General features: G+C 38.4%; 1 protein-coding gene across 1 annotated transcript in view; it reads right to left on the bottom strand.

Moving 5' to 3' along the window:
- Positions 1 to 15,451, bottom strand: part of LOC134349954 (anoctamin-7-like) — a 73,012-nt gene that overhangs the window by 10,836 nt on the left and 46,725 nt on the right. The window contains exons 12-19 of the mRNA XM_063054907.1: positions 13,422 to 13,511; positions 10,585 to 10,737; positions 8,349 to 8,385; positions 6,058 to 6,167; positions 5,816 to 5,967; positions 4,156 to 4,336; positions 2,971 to 3,100; positions 994 to 1,127 (exon numbers count right to left, since the gene is read on the bottom strand). Of these exons, the coding sequence (XP_062910977.1) occupies positions 994 to 1,127; positions 2,971 to 3,100; positions 4,156 to 4,336; positions 5,816 to 5,967; positions 6,058 to 6,167; positions 8,349 to 8,385; positions 10,585 to 10,737; positions 13,422 to 13,511 (987 nt within the window). The remainder of the gene's footprint in view (positions 1 to 993; positions 1,128 to 2,970; positions 3,101 to 4,155; positions 4,337 to 5,815; positions 5,968 to 6,057; positions 6,168 to 8,348; positions 8,386 to 10,584; positions 10,738 to 13,421; positions 13,512 to 15,451) is intronic.

Here is a 15,451-nt window from a genome sequence, read left to right as displayed (position 1 = left end):
TGCTGGAACTAGAGAGGGTTCAAAGGAGGTTCACGAAAATGATTCCAGGATTGAATAGTTTGTCACATGAAGAGCATTTGATGGCTCTGGGCTGTGTTCATTAGAATTCAGAAGAATGAGGGGTAACCTCAGTGAAACCTATCGGATAGTGAAAGGCCTTGATAGAGTGGATGTGGAGAGAATGTTTCCTATGGTGGGAGAGTCTAAGAACAGAGGACACAGCCTCAAAAAAAGGGGGCACCCTATTAAAACAGAGATGAGAAGGAATTTATTTAGCTAGTGAGTAGTGAGTCTGTGCAATTCTTTGCCACAGGCATATGTGGAGGCATTATGTGTATTTAAAGCAGAGGTTGATAGATTCTTGATTGGTCAGGGCATGAAGAGATATGAAGGCAGAAGACTGGAGCTGAGAAAAAAATTGGATCGGCCATGATGAAATGGTGGAGCAGACTTAATGGGCCAAATGGCCTAATTCTGCTCCTGTATCTTAAGGTCTTATCTTTTCCTAGATAAGGGGCCCAAAACTGCTCACAATACTCCAGGTGCAGTCTGATCAGTGGCTTATCAAGCCTAGCATTACATCCTTGCTTTTATATTCTAGTCCTCTCAAAATAAGAAGTAACATTGCATTTGCCTTCCTTAGCACCGATTCAGACTTGCAAGTTATCCTGTAGGGAATCCTGCACAAGGACTCCCAAGAACCTCTGCACTTCTGACTTTTGAACTTTCTCCCCATTTAGAAAATACTCCACGCCTCTATTCCTTGGGCCAAAGTGAATCACCGCGCATCTGCTTACATTATATTCCACCTGCCACTTCTTTGCCCATTCCCCCCAATATCCACAAGGCAGCCTGTACATCCCCACCCCCCCGTAAACAAGTCTCATCTTATGTAATTACCAAGAACTACCAAAACCATATCAATAACTCATTAAAATAAAGAGATTCTGTAGTAATTATTTAAAGTGTGATTTATTAAGAGCAATAATGTACCTCAATAACTATTAGAATGATCAGTTGTTCATAAAAGGGTCTCTCCCTCCCATATTCTGTGTTGAAAGCAATCAGGCAGGCATTGGTCACTATTGCCACTCCGTTTATAAGATCTAAAACAGTCAGCCAATGACCTGAATAAAATGAAATTTTATATTTTTACATTACTTATACTAATGCCATTATACAGTATATCGTACAATTGTGATAAGAGCAGTCAATAAAACATCTACAGAAAAACATCTAAAATACTACCGATTTATAACAGTATAGATTGACAATATAAGAAATTCAGTTTCTGGCTCATTGGTATAGACTTTCCACGGAATTCTACAGCCTATTCATATATCATTAAGACATTCCATTGAAGTAATTCATTACTTACAGTTAATAAGAATTACTGCTTGGAATGAATGTATATATGCAGGAAAATCCAAGTACATTAGGTTTTCTACATTGAATGTTGGGTTCAATAAAATAATCAACTATTGATTACGTGCAGTCGTATTTGCAGTTTGCAAACGACCTGCTCCACAAACACCACAACCCCAACTCTCATCCCACTCCTCCTTCAGCCACCAACATTCATACCAACTTCAGATTTGATGTTTGATTACCCCTGCAAAATGTTCTCCCAGTTAATGTTTGCTCATCCGGCTCGAGCTCCAAGAATCTGGAGGTGTCTCCCCCAGGTGGAGTTTTGGCCAGGATGTATGGATGTTGGGAACAAATGGTCACATTCCTGACTTGAGCCCTGGGGTGGTTTGCATTTTTCCTGGCCAGAACCCAGAGGAAAGTGTTCACTACCCTTGGCTGGAGCCCTCTGCTGGAACCTTGGAATAGGAAGTAATGCTCCCTGCTAGAGCCATGGGGCAGAAGGTCTTTCCTGGATGTTGGCTCAGGGATGGTTACTCTCCCTGAAGCAGGAGATTACTCTCTGGAGCCATGGCATTGGTAGTCATTCTCTTGGCTGCAAACTTAACCCTCAATAAGCATTATTACTAAGTTTGCTTATTTATTCCTTTTCTGGGAACTGGGCTTCACTGTCAAGGCTGGCATTTATTGACCACCATTAATTGTCATGGAGCTGATGTATGACCAGCCTTCTGGAATTGCTTCAGTCTTTCTAGCTTGATTACCCCCACAGTGCCATTGAGTAGGAAACTCCAAGATTTAGAACCACAATAACGAAAGCTTGGAAATGCTTTTCTGAGTCTGTTGGATTGAAATCTGCCCATGGTGGTGTTTCATTCACCTGCTGCTCCTTGCTGGTAGATGTCACTTATTTAGGAGGAGTTATGAGAGCTGCCTTGACAACCAGTTGCAGTGCATTTTATAAATAGGTGTACACAGCAGAAGTGGAGGTGCTGGTGGCAGAGGGAATTAATATTTTAGATGGGGGTCAGGTAACAGTGGGTGCCAGGAGGTAAGTCACTGGCCACAGAATATCAATCCAAGAGAGTTTCTGGTCAACTACTCCTCAAATGTTGGTGGTGATTACTCAGTGATCGTCAAGAGCAGACATTCTCTTGTGTTGGAGATGGCCATTGCCTAGCGTTGTTGCAGTGTGATTAATACTTACCATTTATCAGTCCCTGTCTTAAAGCTACAAACTTCCAAAATATTTAATTTGATTTCTTAGTCCTGTATAATTGAAAAATACAGAAAGTTCATATGTTGCTTTTGGTATAAAGTTGATTGTACTCCAGTAATACAGTATGGACCTGAGTGAAGATCATGGTAAGTGATCTAACTTTGTGCTAATTAATCTGGATTGCATTAAGAAATGGAAAAGATGATTAAGGATGAGAGTAGAGAATGTTAGATTTCAAATGAGTAACAGTGCTCTGAGTCCTTCCATGACATTATCTATCTCATGACTTGATTACTTTTGAGCTATGCAGTAAAACCAATTATTCATTATTAGTGGCATCAAATTCAAGTGTTCCTTCCTTATGACATTGTTAAATATCTTACCAATATCTTGAGCCATGAAAGCGACTGGTCGTTTGTACATCCATAGCAGCCGCTTGGCATCCACATGTATGTCAAATAAAATGGTAATAAAGAAAAGAAGTGGTGCCAGAGGGAATGAGATCGAAAAAAGCTGAAAAGAAAATTGGAGTTTAATGAATGATTTACCATGATAAAATAATTAACACTTAAAACTGAATTTAATGACCAGTATTAATATTATTCAAATTACTCATGTTTTAGTAGGCTTAAGGAAATATTTTCCCCTAACTCAGTCTGTTCACTTTCAAACCAATTTTTTTCTTACATGAACCGTTTTCAAATATTTCACTACCATGAATTTTATTTATAAAATTAACTCAATGAGAATAAGTTCAACACCAAGGTATTTGGCAACGTTATACTAAATCATCACACCTTTCAAATATAAGTATCATCTCTTTATATGGAAGTTTTAATCAGGAGATTAAAGAAGGCAAGTTATATCAGTTGATAGGACTTTTATTTGAGGCCTCATTTTTTTCCACTAACTAAATAGGACATCATTTTACTGTATAAAATATTTTCCTTATCACAGCTGTTTGACAAACTAAAATGACAAAGTGATGGTGAGGTGAATCTCCTCACCTGCGCTTTAATACTTTGGTTTGACAGTATGCTGAGGGTGTTCTATGTCTTATATTATAGCTTTTATCTATACATTGTTCAAAATACCTTTTAATGCCATTCTACCCTTCAGCAAGTGCAATTTGGACCTCTCAGAGTCATGGCTTTAACAAAGTACAGAGTAAGGTATACCCTCAAACATTTTAAATTAGTCCCCCAGGATGCCTTCCATGTGCTTTTAAATGCTTGTTACGTTTTTCCTTTGAGTTTCAGCCCTTCCCACAATGGTGGTTTTGGATTGATTCTCAATTGTTAGTTGAATACAGATGGTGTAGTAAAATCACCATCAGTAAACTCGAGAACAATAATGTTCAGGTTCCCAAATTATTTAAAGAGAAAGAAGAGAGAGGAATTTAAAAAAACCAAAGTAACTGTTAAGAAATAAAAATGAAAGAAAAGGCAAACATGGACAAAAAAGTCACTCTATAATCTCAAAATCAAATGTTTGCAAGGTTTCATTTGTCCAACCTGCTTCTTCAACATCATTTGTTCTAATTTGTTTGGTAATATGATTAGTCCTACCATTTGGTAACCATACTGTATGACCTTTTCTGTGTATTCCCCCAACGTGAAATCACCAAGATCTGGTTTCAGATATTCTTTAATAATATAATCATCCACAGACGAAAGTGTCATCTGCTTTTGTGGTGGTAAAGAGAGGCCTTTATTTCGCTTGATTTTGTTTTTCAATTTCTTCATCCATCTGTAAGGTAAATAATCTATTAGCACAATAAATTGCATATTTTGTTTGTGGTTTATCCGATTTTGACAGTGAGTCCTAAATTCTTCTTACTTTTATACAATAACAGTACTGAAGGGTTGAAAGATAAGCATGTCTATTTCTCCCTGTTGGAATGAAGAATCTATGGTTCTACTAGGACAACAAAAATAAGCTATTGCATTCTGATTACTTCAGCTACTAAGATGGCACTGAATGTATTCCAACTTAAGGCAGTCATGTAAAGTATGTTTCCAAATGGATCAATGGTGATTAGATGAGATTATTAAAAAAGCATGAAGTTATATTGAAAACATATTTAACACTTTAATAGTACTTTGAACATAGAACACTACAGCACAGAAATCAGGCCATTCAGCCCTTCTAGTCTGTGCTGAAACATTATTCCACTAGTCCCATTGACCTGCATCCAGTCCATAACCCTCCAGACCTCTCCCATCCAAGTACCTATCCAATTTATTCTTAAAACTTAAGAGTGAGCCTACATTTACCACGTCAGATTGCAGCTTGTTCCACACTCCCACCACCCTCTGAGTGAAAAAGTTCCCCCTAATGTTCCTCCTAAACCTTTCTCCTTTCACCCTTTTCCTGAGTAAATACTGTTGCAAAAAAATTGTTTAAGATCTCCCCCATCTCGTGAAGCTCCACACATAGACAACCACTTTGATACTCTAGGGGACCAATTTTGTCGCTTACTATTCTTTTACTCTTAATGTACTTGTAGAAACGCTTCGGGTTTACTTTCACATTCTCTGCCAAACCAACCTCATGTTTCCTTTTTGCTTTCCTGATTTCCTTCTTTAGTATTTTCTTACATTTTCTATACTCTTCAAGTACCTCATTTGTTCCTTGTTGCCTATACCTGCTATACACCTCTCTCTTTTTCTTGTGAATCACTTCAGCAGACCATTGTTTCAGAACAATAAAGGTAGATGTAAATAACCAAGTGTGGGTTGCCTGGAGAAGGACATAATAGTATTGATGCAGACCAGAGAGTCAGTTTCTCTTGTTGTTTTCAAATGAAAATATTTCAGAGAGCTGGGTGTACTGTGGTCCCATCGTTCTGTTGCTGCATTGCTCAATGGTTAGTTGGATGCAAAACATGTCCAAGTTCTAAAAAGACAACAGGGATTCTTTCCAGTATTCTGGCCAATTTGTCCATTTCCTGTCAGTCACTAATGCCAATATAATTCCCACTTACAGATGATTGTGCCTAAATTCTACAGCCTAATAGGTGATTGCACTTAAAAAACTCATTGGGTGTGAAGTACTCCGAGTCATTCAAACATTACGGTAGCATATTAATTAAAGAATCTTCTTTCTATTCAGCTGTAGTTTGAGCTAAATGATTAAGTATTAGAATAAAATGTAAGTTTTTGTAATCAGGTTTTCTCATTGTAGGTACAACTGACATAGCAAAAGTTCAGCACTGTAACAACTTACGGTATTAAAATATCTGTCAAGAACTTGGGACATAGTTTGCAGATCATGAGTATAAGAACTTGAACGCTAAGTTCTGATACACAATTGTTCAAGTCTCCACAGTTATCTTCGAAGTCAGGTAGTCCAATCATTTGAAAAAACTTCTGATTGTTCTATAAATAAATGGTAATAAAGTCATGGTTTACACTTAATATAGAAATGAAACCAGATTTTGCGAAGATATTCTACATTCTATTACCTACCTTTCTAAGAAAAGCAATATAAAATAGAGATGAATAACTGTTAGCAAAATGGAAGGCAAACAGTTTTAGTATCAGAGCATCATTATAGTTAGTCTGAGTCCTGTAGTTTTCTGTAAAGGAAAGGACAGCTTGTTAGTCAAAACTGATTCATGCCAGCTTCAATAAAATACAGTATGTTTATTTCATGGCAAAATGTAAAATTCTCAAAAGTTTATTTTCTCTTTAGTGAATAGCTCTTGTCTCTATGGAGCTTTGTTGATGAAACGGGAGCCGGTGGACGTAACATTTTTGGGTATTCAGAAGGGATTCAATAAGATGCCAGATAAGGGGTTGACTCATGGGATTGAGGGTAATATATTAAAAAGGACAATGATGGGTTATCAGACAGAAAATACAGAGTGGGAGAAAACAAGCCATTTTCAGGTTGGCAGATTGTAACTTGAGAATGCAGTTTTGATCTGTAGTGGATTCCGGTTAAGCAGGGCAGCCACTTATTTAGGACAACACTTAAAGAACAAAAACTAATCGAGAACATAACTGCGAGTCACTTTGTTTATCTGGGACAGTATGCCGCTTAACAATGGCGGGAAACTGTTGCTGAACAGTTTCTAACTAGAAACACAAAATCTGCACATGTTGGAAATACAAACAACACGTACAAAATGCTGGAATGCTCCAGCAGGCCAGGCAGTTTCTATGGAACTAGCGTTAGTTGCAGGGCGAAAAGCATTATCAGGGATGCATCTCATCCTAACCATGGACTTTTTACTCTCCTCCCATCCGGTAGGTGCTACAGGAGCCTCCACTCTCGCACCAGCAGGCACAGGAAGAGCTTCTTCCCTGAGGCTGTGACACTGCTGAACCTCTCATCACAGTGCTAAGCAGTATTGCATCCGTATTGTACTGTCTCAGTACTTTTATATTTGTGTGCTGTAGAAATTTTTTTATTTGCAGTTATTTTGGAAATAACACTATTCTTTGCATTTCTGGTCAGATGCTAAATGCATTTCATTGGCTTTGTATCTGTACTCGGCACAATGACAATAAAGTTGAATCTAATCTAATCTAATCTAATGAACTTGCATGGCCATTACACACTACACTGTGCTTAGAGTGAATATTATCTAAATAGAGTCAGTTGTGTGTGTTTGTGTTTAAAAACCAGTGATTTTCATCACTGATAGTTGGCGAGAAATAAGCAGTAAGACAATTCAGAACTGGTTTGCTCACTGCTGTTTGAAGTATTCGGATATGGTCGGGAGTGAAATGAAGTAATTTCATCATTTCAACAAGGTAGGGACAATGGAGAACTTGAAGTTATTGACAATCATCTTGAATATTACAATGAACTTGAAGATTTGGAGGATCCAATCATTGCAAATTGTATGATCTGCCCTAGATGTTTGCACTGATTTTGCTCATTCATAGTTGATCAAAAGAACATGGCTGCATACACTGGATAAATTCCTCTGTCAGTAGCTATTAAGAACTAATACAGTTTATGATACTATATTTAGTATTCTAATTTGTTCTGTATTTTATTTAAATACATAACTTGTTGTTCACTTAAACAGTACTTTCTTTTTTGATACCTTTTTAACTATTTCCATGAAACATTGGCTAATTGGCTAATTGGGGCAGCCATCTAATTGGGTCAAAACATACTGGTCCCAATGTGCCCTAATTAACTGGAATCCACTGTATTTACAATCTACACGAAACCATTTAGCTGAAATTACTAATTGTATTATATCCAAGTTTGTCGATGATCAAAATTATCTTGAAAAATGCCAAGGAATCATATCCATAAACCTGACTATTGTTTATAATCAAAAGGAGGCTGTGAAATAAAGTCTGTATACTCTGTGCAATGATACAAATTTCTGCTACAATGCAGCGGCACCCACTCATTACCAAATTTTTTCTTGCTTTTTGCAGCCTTGCCATCAATGCATGTTACAACATACCTGTAGTCACTTCTAGTGTTGCTGCATATACAGCCACTAGGATATATTTTTATAAACTTTGTCCACTCTTGTTTATTCTTAAAATACGCTACTGACTCTCCCACCCTTTCATCTTTAAAAAATAATGTACAGAATGGTCAAAATGGAAAGCATATCCTACCAACATTATGAAGTGTCAATAAGGGATTTGAGATTTTCTATATGAAAATATTGCTTTTGTTTGTTGTAATTCAGCACATTGTTACTCATTTCTATTCAAAGATGAACTGAGATACTAAATACAGTACAGTATTAGAAATATGTATAAATACTGAATATACTTACCCCAATCTGTCATTTTAACTGCAATTATATGATATACCTACAACAAAAGATATTATATATGAAGAAAAAGTGCCACAAATTGCTTTATCTTCTTATACATGACAATTGTTGATGGTTAGTATACAGTGGCTCTAGAAATTTTATGAACCCTGTAGAATTTTCTTCTTCTGCATGAATATAACCTACAACGTGATCAGATTTTCATGTAAGTCCTAAATCTAGATAAAGAGAACCCAGTTAAATAAATAACACAACAACATTATATTTGTTAATTTATCTATTGAAAATAATGATCCAATATTACATGTATTTGTTGGAAAAAGAACATGAGCCTCTGCTTTCAGGAATGGGTGTGGCCCCCTTGGACCATGTCAAAACATGAATTTTCTTCTTTGTAAACTATTATGTTGTTGATTTACTCGTCTTGTTGTATTATCCATCTTCTATTAAGCTTCAGATGACTGACTGCTACCCTGACATTGTCCTGTAAAATGTCTTGATACAATTTTGAATTCATTGTTCCCTCGACGACTGCAAGCTGTCCAGACCCTGAGGCACCAAAGCAGCCCCAAACCATGATGCTCCTTCCACCATGCTTCACAGTTGGGATGAGGTTTTGGAGTTGGTGTGCAGTGCCTTTTTCCCACCAAACACTTCTGCCTAAAAGTTCAACTTTTGTCTCATTTGTCCACAGAACATTGTCCCAGAGATGTTGTAGAACATCCAGGTGGTCTTTTGCAAACTTGAGACATGCAGCAATGATTTTTTTTTTGGAGAGCAGTGGTTTTACTCTGTGGTGTACTTCCATGAACACCATTCTTGTTCAGTGTTTTTCTTGTAGCGGACACAAGAACGGAGACTTCAGCAAGTTCTAGAGATTTCTGCAGGTCTTTTGCTGTTACCTTTGCATTCTTTTTCATCTCCTTCAGCATTGAACATTGTGCTCTTGGTGTGATCTTTGCAGGATGCCCACTCCTATGGAGAGTAGCAACAGTACTGAGTTTCCTCCATTTGTAGACAATTTCTCTTACTGTGGACTGATGAACACTCAGGTCTACAAAATGCTTTTGTAGTCTTTGCCAGCTTCATGCATCTCCAGAATTATTCTTCTAAGGTCCTCTGAAAGTTGTTTTGATCGGAGCATGGTGCACATAAACATGCCCTATTTCTTGAGAAGAGCAGGCTCTGTCAGTAACCTGACTCCAAACAGCTTTTGCAGAAGGCATTACTCCAGAGGTTCACATACTTTTTCCAACAAATACGTGTAATATTGGATCATTTTTCTCAATAAATAAATGAACACATATAATGTTTTTGTGTTATTTATTTAATCGGGTTCTCTTTATCTAGTTTTAGGACTTGTGTGAAGATCTGATCACATTTTAGGTCATATTTATGCAGAAATAGAGAAAATTCTACAGTGTTCATAAACTTTCTAGCACCACTGTATAGCTATTAGCCAACCAAAGTCCGAGGCAGATTAACTAGTCTGTCATGAGAGATGCCTTTGTACCAAAATCTGGATTTATAAAGCAGTGGTGAGGTCTTGTTACCCTGGGCTAACCAGTACTCATAGCCAATGGCCCCGATTTACCTCCACTAAATTCAGAAGGCTTTCCTGGGGAGTGCAACATGAAGGAGTGAAACATCATGCCCTATTATAGATTAATAGGTGCAGACCAGAGCAAGGTCTGCTTCCAGCTTTTCAGCTGTCAATGTGGTTTTCTGCCGCTGTAGCCCATCCACATTAAGGTTTGACATGTTGTGCATTCATAGACGTTCATTTGCACACCACAATTGTATTGTGTGGTTATTTGAGTCACTGTCGCCTTCCTGTCAGCTTGAACCAGTCTGGCCGTTCTACTCTGACCTCTCTCATTAACAAGGCATTTTCACTCACAGAACTGTTGCTGACTGCAAGTTTTTGTTTTATGCACCATTCTCTGAATAGTCTAGAGACTGAAAATCCCAGGAGATCAGCAGTTTCTAAGGTACTCTAATCACCTGATCTGGCATCAACGATCATTTCATGGTCAAAGTCACTAAGATCATATTTATTCCCCATTCAGGTGTTTGGTCTGAATAACAACTGAATCTCTTGACCATGTTTGCATGCCTTTATGCATTGAGTTGCTACCACATGATTGGCTGATTAGGTATTTACATTAACAAACACGTGTACCTAATAAAGTGGCCACCTAGTGTCTATAGATAGGAGGATAAATTGAAAGCTTACCTTTCCCAAGATTATAATGGACACCACATTTAGAAATGAGGCACCGACAGTGGTCAACAAAAAGCTGACAAATGAGTTGGAAGTTTTAATTCTAATTCTTATCCAGGTCTTGTAAATAACCACTGCAGTGACACTAGCAATTACTGCAAAGACCTGTATTGAAACAAAGCAGCAATTAGGTGTCTCAAGCTGTAGCAGGAAAGCAGCATCCAACATCAGGAACACCCACCATCCAGGCTTCTCTCTTCTGCTATCAGAGAGAAGCTACATGAGCCTCAGGACTCACACCATCAGGTTCAGGAACTGTCATCACCCCTCAACCAGGATCCTGAACCAGAGAGGATGACTTCACTCAACTTCACTTGCCCCATGACTGACTTGTTCCCACAACCTATGGGCTCTCTTTTAAGGGCTCTTCACCTTATTTTCAATATTTATTGCTTGCTTGTTTGTTTGTTTATTTATTTATTTATTATTTTTGGGTTTTTTTTCTTTTTGTATTTGCACAGTTTATCTTTCATTGATTCCTTTATGGTTATTGGATTTATTGAGTATGCTCACAAGAAAATGAATTTCTGAGTTGTAAATGGTGACATACTGTATATGTGTATATGTTATTCAATAATGAATTTACTTTGAACTTTGAAGTGATTGGAAACCTCATATATGTTCATAGGTTATCTGCAGTCAACCACAGAGCACCAAAATGGAGGTGAGATCAGGCCCCTCCCTGGGATTCCAAAGTAGCTGTATAACATATCTTATGGATGGTCACGTTCTTCTGGCGTTATCATTTTCATTTTACATAAGCTGGGAGATCAATAGATCTTCTACATTGTATAATCTCCTGTGTATCAACAGGACCAGTAAATTAATTTCAAGACTAGGGATAATTATGTGTGGAACTGTTGCCATCTGAAGACCTGAGAATGCCTGCGCTATTTTGCGTTTGTTAATTAATATTTAGCTACTTGAAAACTAATACACAAGTCCAAAGTTTTTACGGTCTGACACTATGTCACCCTTAAATTGTTGCTCAACCTTCACAACCTTTCAGCTCTTTTGTCCATTGGTAACCAAATAGAAACACCTACTGCATATTTGAGGGATAACGTAAGATGGATATTATGGGCTCATATTTAACTGATAATTACTTTATAGGCATTTGTACAAGGCAACAAAAACTGGAAACTTCTGAAGTGGTGTCCTCGTAACTATTCTATTATCAACCTTAATATTTGCTGGTCATGATTTGATATTTCTTCTATATAAGATTGATATTTATAAATAGAAATTTTTTTTTTAAATTCTGGTGTCCGGAAGGATCGCCAGGGTCCTAAAAATTATAGATTAGCACCGTCCACAAACCCATAAGGAATCTCAAATCAGAGCTTATGCAGGTCAAAGATGACCTAGGACTCAGATCAGCTGGTGTTTACGGGATTCCCTGTGAACACGGAGCAGCGTCTATCTACCAGAGGGGATGCACGGTGGAAACCGACATCAAGGAACACAGGAGGTGTAGCTATTTGGGTTACCCAGAGGAATCAGCAGTTGCAGAACACTACATTCACAATGGCCATAGGATTGACTTCGACTGCACAAAACTGCTGTGCTGCGCCGGTGGCTTTTGGAACTGCCTGGTAAAGGAAGCCATTGAAATAAAAGTAGAGGAAAAGAATTTTAACAAAGATGAAGGTCTTGCTCGAAGAACTGGAATTCAATTGTAAACAAGGTGGGAGAGCGGACACCTGATTGGATGAAGACTAACCAATCAGGAGGGACAGACTACAGTGGAGAAATACCACCAGACTAGACATGCCCAGGCATCATCCCTAATGAAGATGGCAGAGTTTGTCAGCGAAACATTAGTTATAATTGATACTTGTACCCAGCTGGAAGCCCAACAAGAGTTTATTCATTAGAAAACCTTTGATTTGCTGTTAAAATACAGATGTTGGCTAATAACATATTTCACTACAGTATATGATAAGGTTTTTTTTCATTTTTTCTTTCTTTACCAAACAGCTTCGATCTTGGTAGTGGGTTTAGATTTTTTTTATACAATAAATTATCGTATTTCAATATTATGATTTAATTTAATTTATATGAATATAGGGTATTGAGATCGCAAGTGTGATTCAAACATAATGTATTTGGTATTTTTTTTTAACTTATAATATATATCTTCTTGTACCCTGTATTTGTCTATATAGAAATTAATAAAAAATATTGAAAAAGAAAAGAAATATTTAGATTAACAAAAAGTGTGCACAGCTCTTTAATAACTGAGAAACAAATTGTCTTGAAGAAAGCATTGCAGTTGGGTTTGGGGGGAAAGAAAATGAAAGGAATTATTCTTGCCATACTTAAGTGTAAAATTAGATGACTGTGGGCACGTGGCCAAGTGGTTATGGCATTCGACTAGCGATCTGAAGGTCGTGAGTTGGTGCCCCAGCCGAGGCAGCGTGTTGTGTCTTTGAGCAAGGCACTTAATCACACAATGCTTTGCGACGACACTGGTGCCAAGCTGTATGGGTCCTAATGCCCTTCCCTTGGACAACATCAGTGTCGTGGAGAGGGGATACTTGCAGCATGGGCAACTACTGGTCTTCCATACAACCTTGCCCAGGCCTGCGCCCTGGAGAGTGAAGACTTTCCAGATGCAGATCCATGGTCTCACAAGACTAACGGATGACTGATCACTAGTCTGCTACTTTACACTGATTCAGAACAATAATAGAAACTCTGGAGATAACCTCATATGGTAATTACCTAGAGCACACATTTCATCTATAAAATGAATGAAAAGGATAAGTCAAGAACCCGATACTTACCATCAGCATCCCTACCAAAAGTGAGAGTAGCATTTTTGTACGTCGCAGAGTACCTGGGTAGTAAGGTTCGTCGTCACCAGTAACTGGATCCTACAAGATGAATGAAAAATACACGATTCTTAATTTACAATATACAGTTAAACTTCTTTTACATATTGATACTAACGACACAAGTGAAAAAAGGGAGCAGGCCCTGAAAACAGAATACAGGGAGGTAGGAAGGAAGCTGAGGAGCAAGAACTCAAGGGCAGTAATCTCGGGACTGCTGCCTGTGCCACCCGACAGTGAGGATAGGAATAGGATGAGGTGGCAGATAAATGCGTAGATTGAGAATTGGAGCAAGGGGCAGGGATTCAGATGTCTGGATAATTGGGACCTCTTCTGGGGCAGGTGGGACATGCACTTAAATCCGAGGGGGACCAATATTTTTGTGGGCAGGTTTACTGGAGCTGTTGGGAGTGGTTTAAATTAATATGGCAGTGGGTTGCAGACCAGTATGGTAGAGCTGAGGATGAGCCACCAGGTTTACAAGTAGATGATGTAATACGTAATATGAATGTAAGGAAGGACAAGCCAATGATTGGGTGCAAACACAGACAGAGCAAAGAGTTAAATTGTACCACAGAGGCAAAATTCAAAAGGGCCAAGAATGCAGGATTGAAGGTACTGCATTTAAGTGTGTGTAGCATTCGGAATAAGGTGGACGAACTTGCGGTGCAATTAGAGATTGGTCAGTATGATGTTGTGGGCTTCACTGAGTCGTGGCTGAAAGAAGGTCATTAGTTGGGAGTATAACATCAAAGGATACACTTGGTATTAGAAGGACAGGCAGGAAGGCATAAACGGTGATGTGGCTCTATCGGTAAGGGATGGAATTACATCTTTAGAAAGATGTGACATAGGGTCAGAGAATGTTGAATCTTTGTGGGTAGAGTTAAGAAACTGCAAGGGTGAAAAAAACTTATGTGAATCATATATAGGTCTCCAAATAGTAGCCAAGATGTGGGGTTGAGATTGCAAAGGAAGCTGGATAAGGGTAATGTCACAATTGTAATGGGGGACTTCAATATTCAAGGGGATTGGAAAAATCGAGTTGTTATCAGATTGCAAGAGAGAATTTGTTGAATGCTTATGAGATGGCTTTTTAGAGCAGCTTGTGCTTGAGCCTACTCAGGGAAAGGCTATCTTAGATTGGGTGTGGTACGAGGGGTGATTGATAAGTTTGTGGCCTAAGGTAGAAGGAGTCAATTTTAGAAAACCTAGCACATTTACTTTTCAACATAGTCCCCTTCTACATTTACACAATTAGTCCAGCGGTCGTGAAGCATACGGATCTTGGATCTCCAGAAAGTGTCCACAGCAAGGGTGATTGATAAGTTCATGGCCTAAGGTAGAAGGAGATGAGTTATACAGCTCTTGTTACATGCACATGAGTAATTATGCAGAAAGTTTGAGGTTAGTAACTCATCAGTTAATAATGCATCAGGGGTGATTGATAAATTCGTGGCCTAAGGTAGAAGGAGATGAGTTATTAACTTCAAACTTTTTGCATAATCACTCAAAGAGTTGAACTGCATGTGCATATAACAAGAGCTGTATAACTCATCTCCTTCTACTGCAGACCACGAACTTATCAATCACCCCTGCTGTGGTCACTTTCTGGAAGTCCAAGATCCATATGCTCTACGACCACTGGACTAAGTGTGTGAATGTAGGAGGGGACTATGTTGAAAAATAAATATACTAGGTTTTCTAAAACCGACTCCTTCCACTTTAGGCCACAAACTTATCAATCACCCCTCATATAATAACCCCGATCTTAATAGGGAGTTTAATGTAAAGGAACCCTTAGGAGGTAGTGATCATAATATGATTGGATTTATACTGCAATTTGAGTGAGAGAAGCATAAGTCACATGTTTCAGTATCGCAATGGAGTAAAGGGAATTACAGAGGCATGAGAGACGAGCTTGCCCAGGTGGATTGGAGGAGGAAACTGGCGGAGATGACGGCGGAGCAGAGGTGGCTGAA

This window comes from Mobula hypostoma, chromosome 7 (assembly GCF_963921235.1).
Source record: "Mobula hypostoma chromosome 7, sMobHyp1.1, whole genome shotgun sequence".
NCBI lineage: Eukaryota > Metazoa > Chordata > Chondrichthyes > Myliobatiformes > Myliobatidae > Mobula > Mobula hypostoma.
Note: the sequence above shows the minus strand (reverse complement) of the source record. Positions and strands in the feature narration are given on the sequence as shown.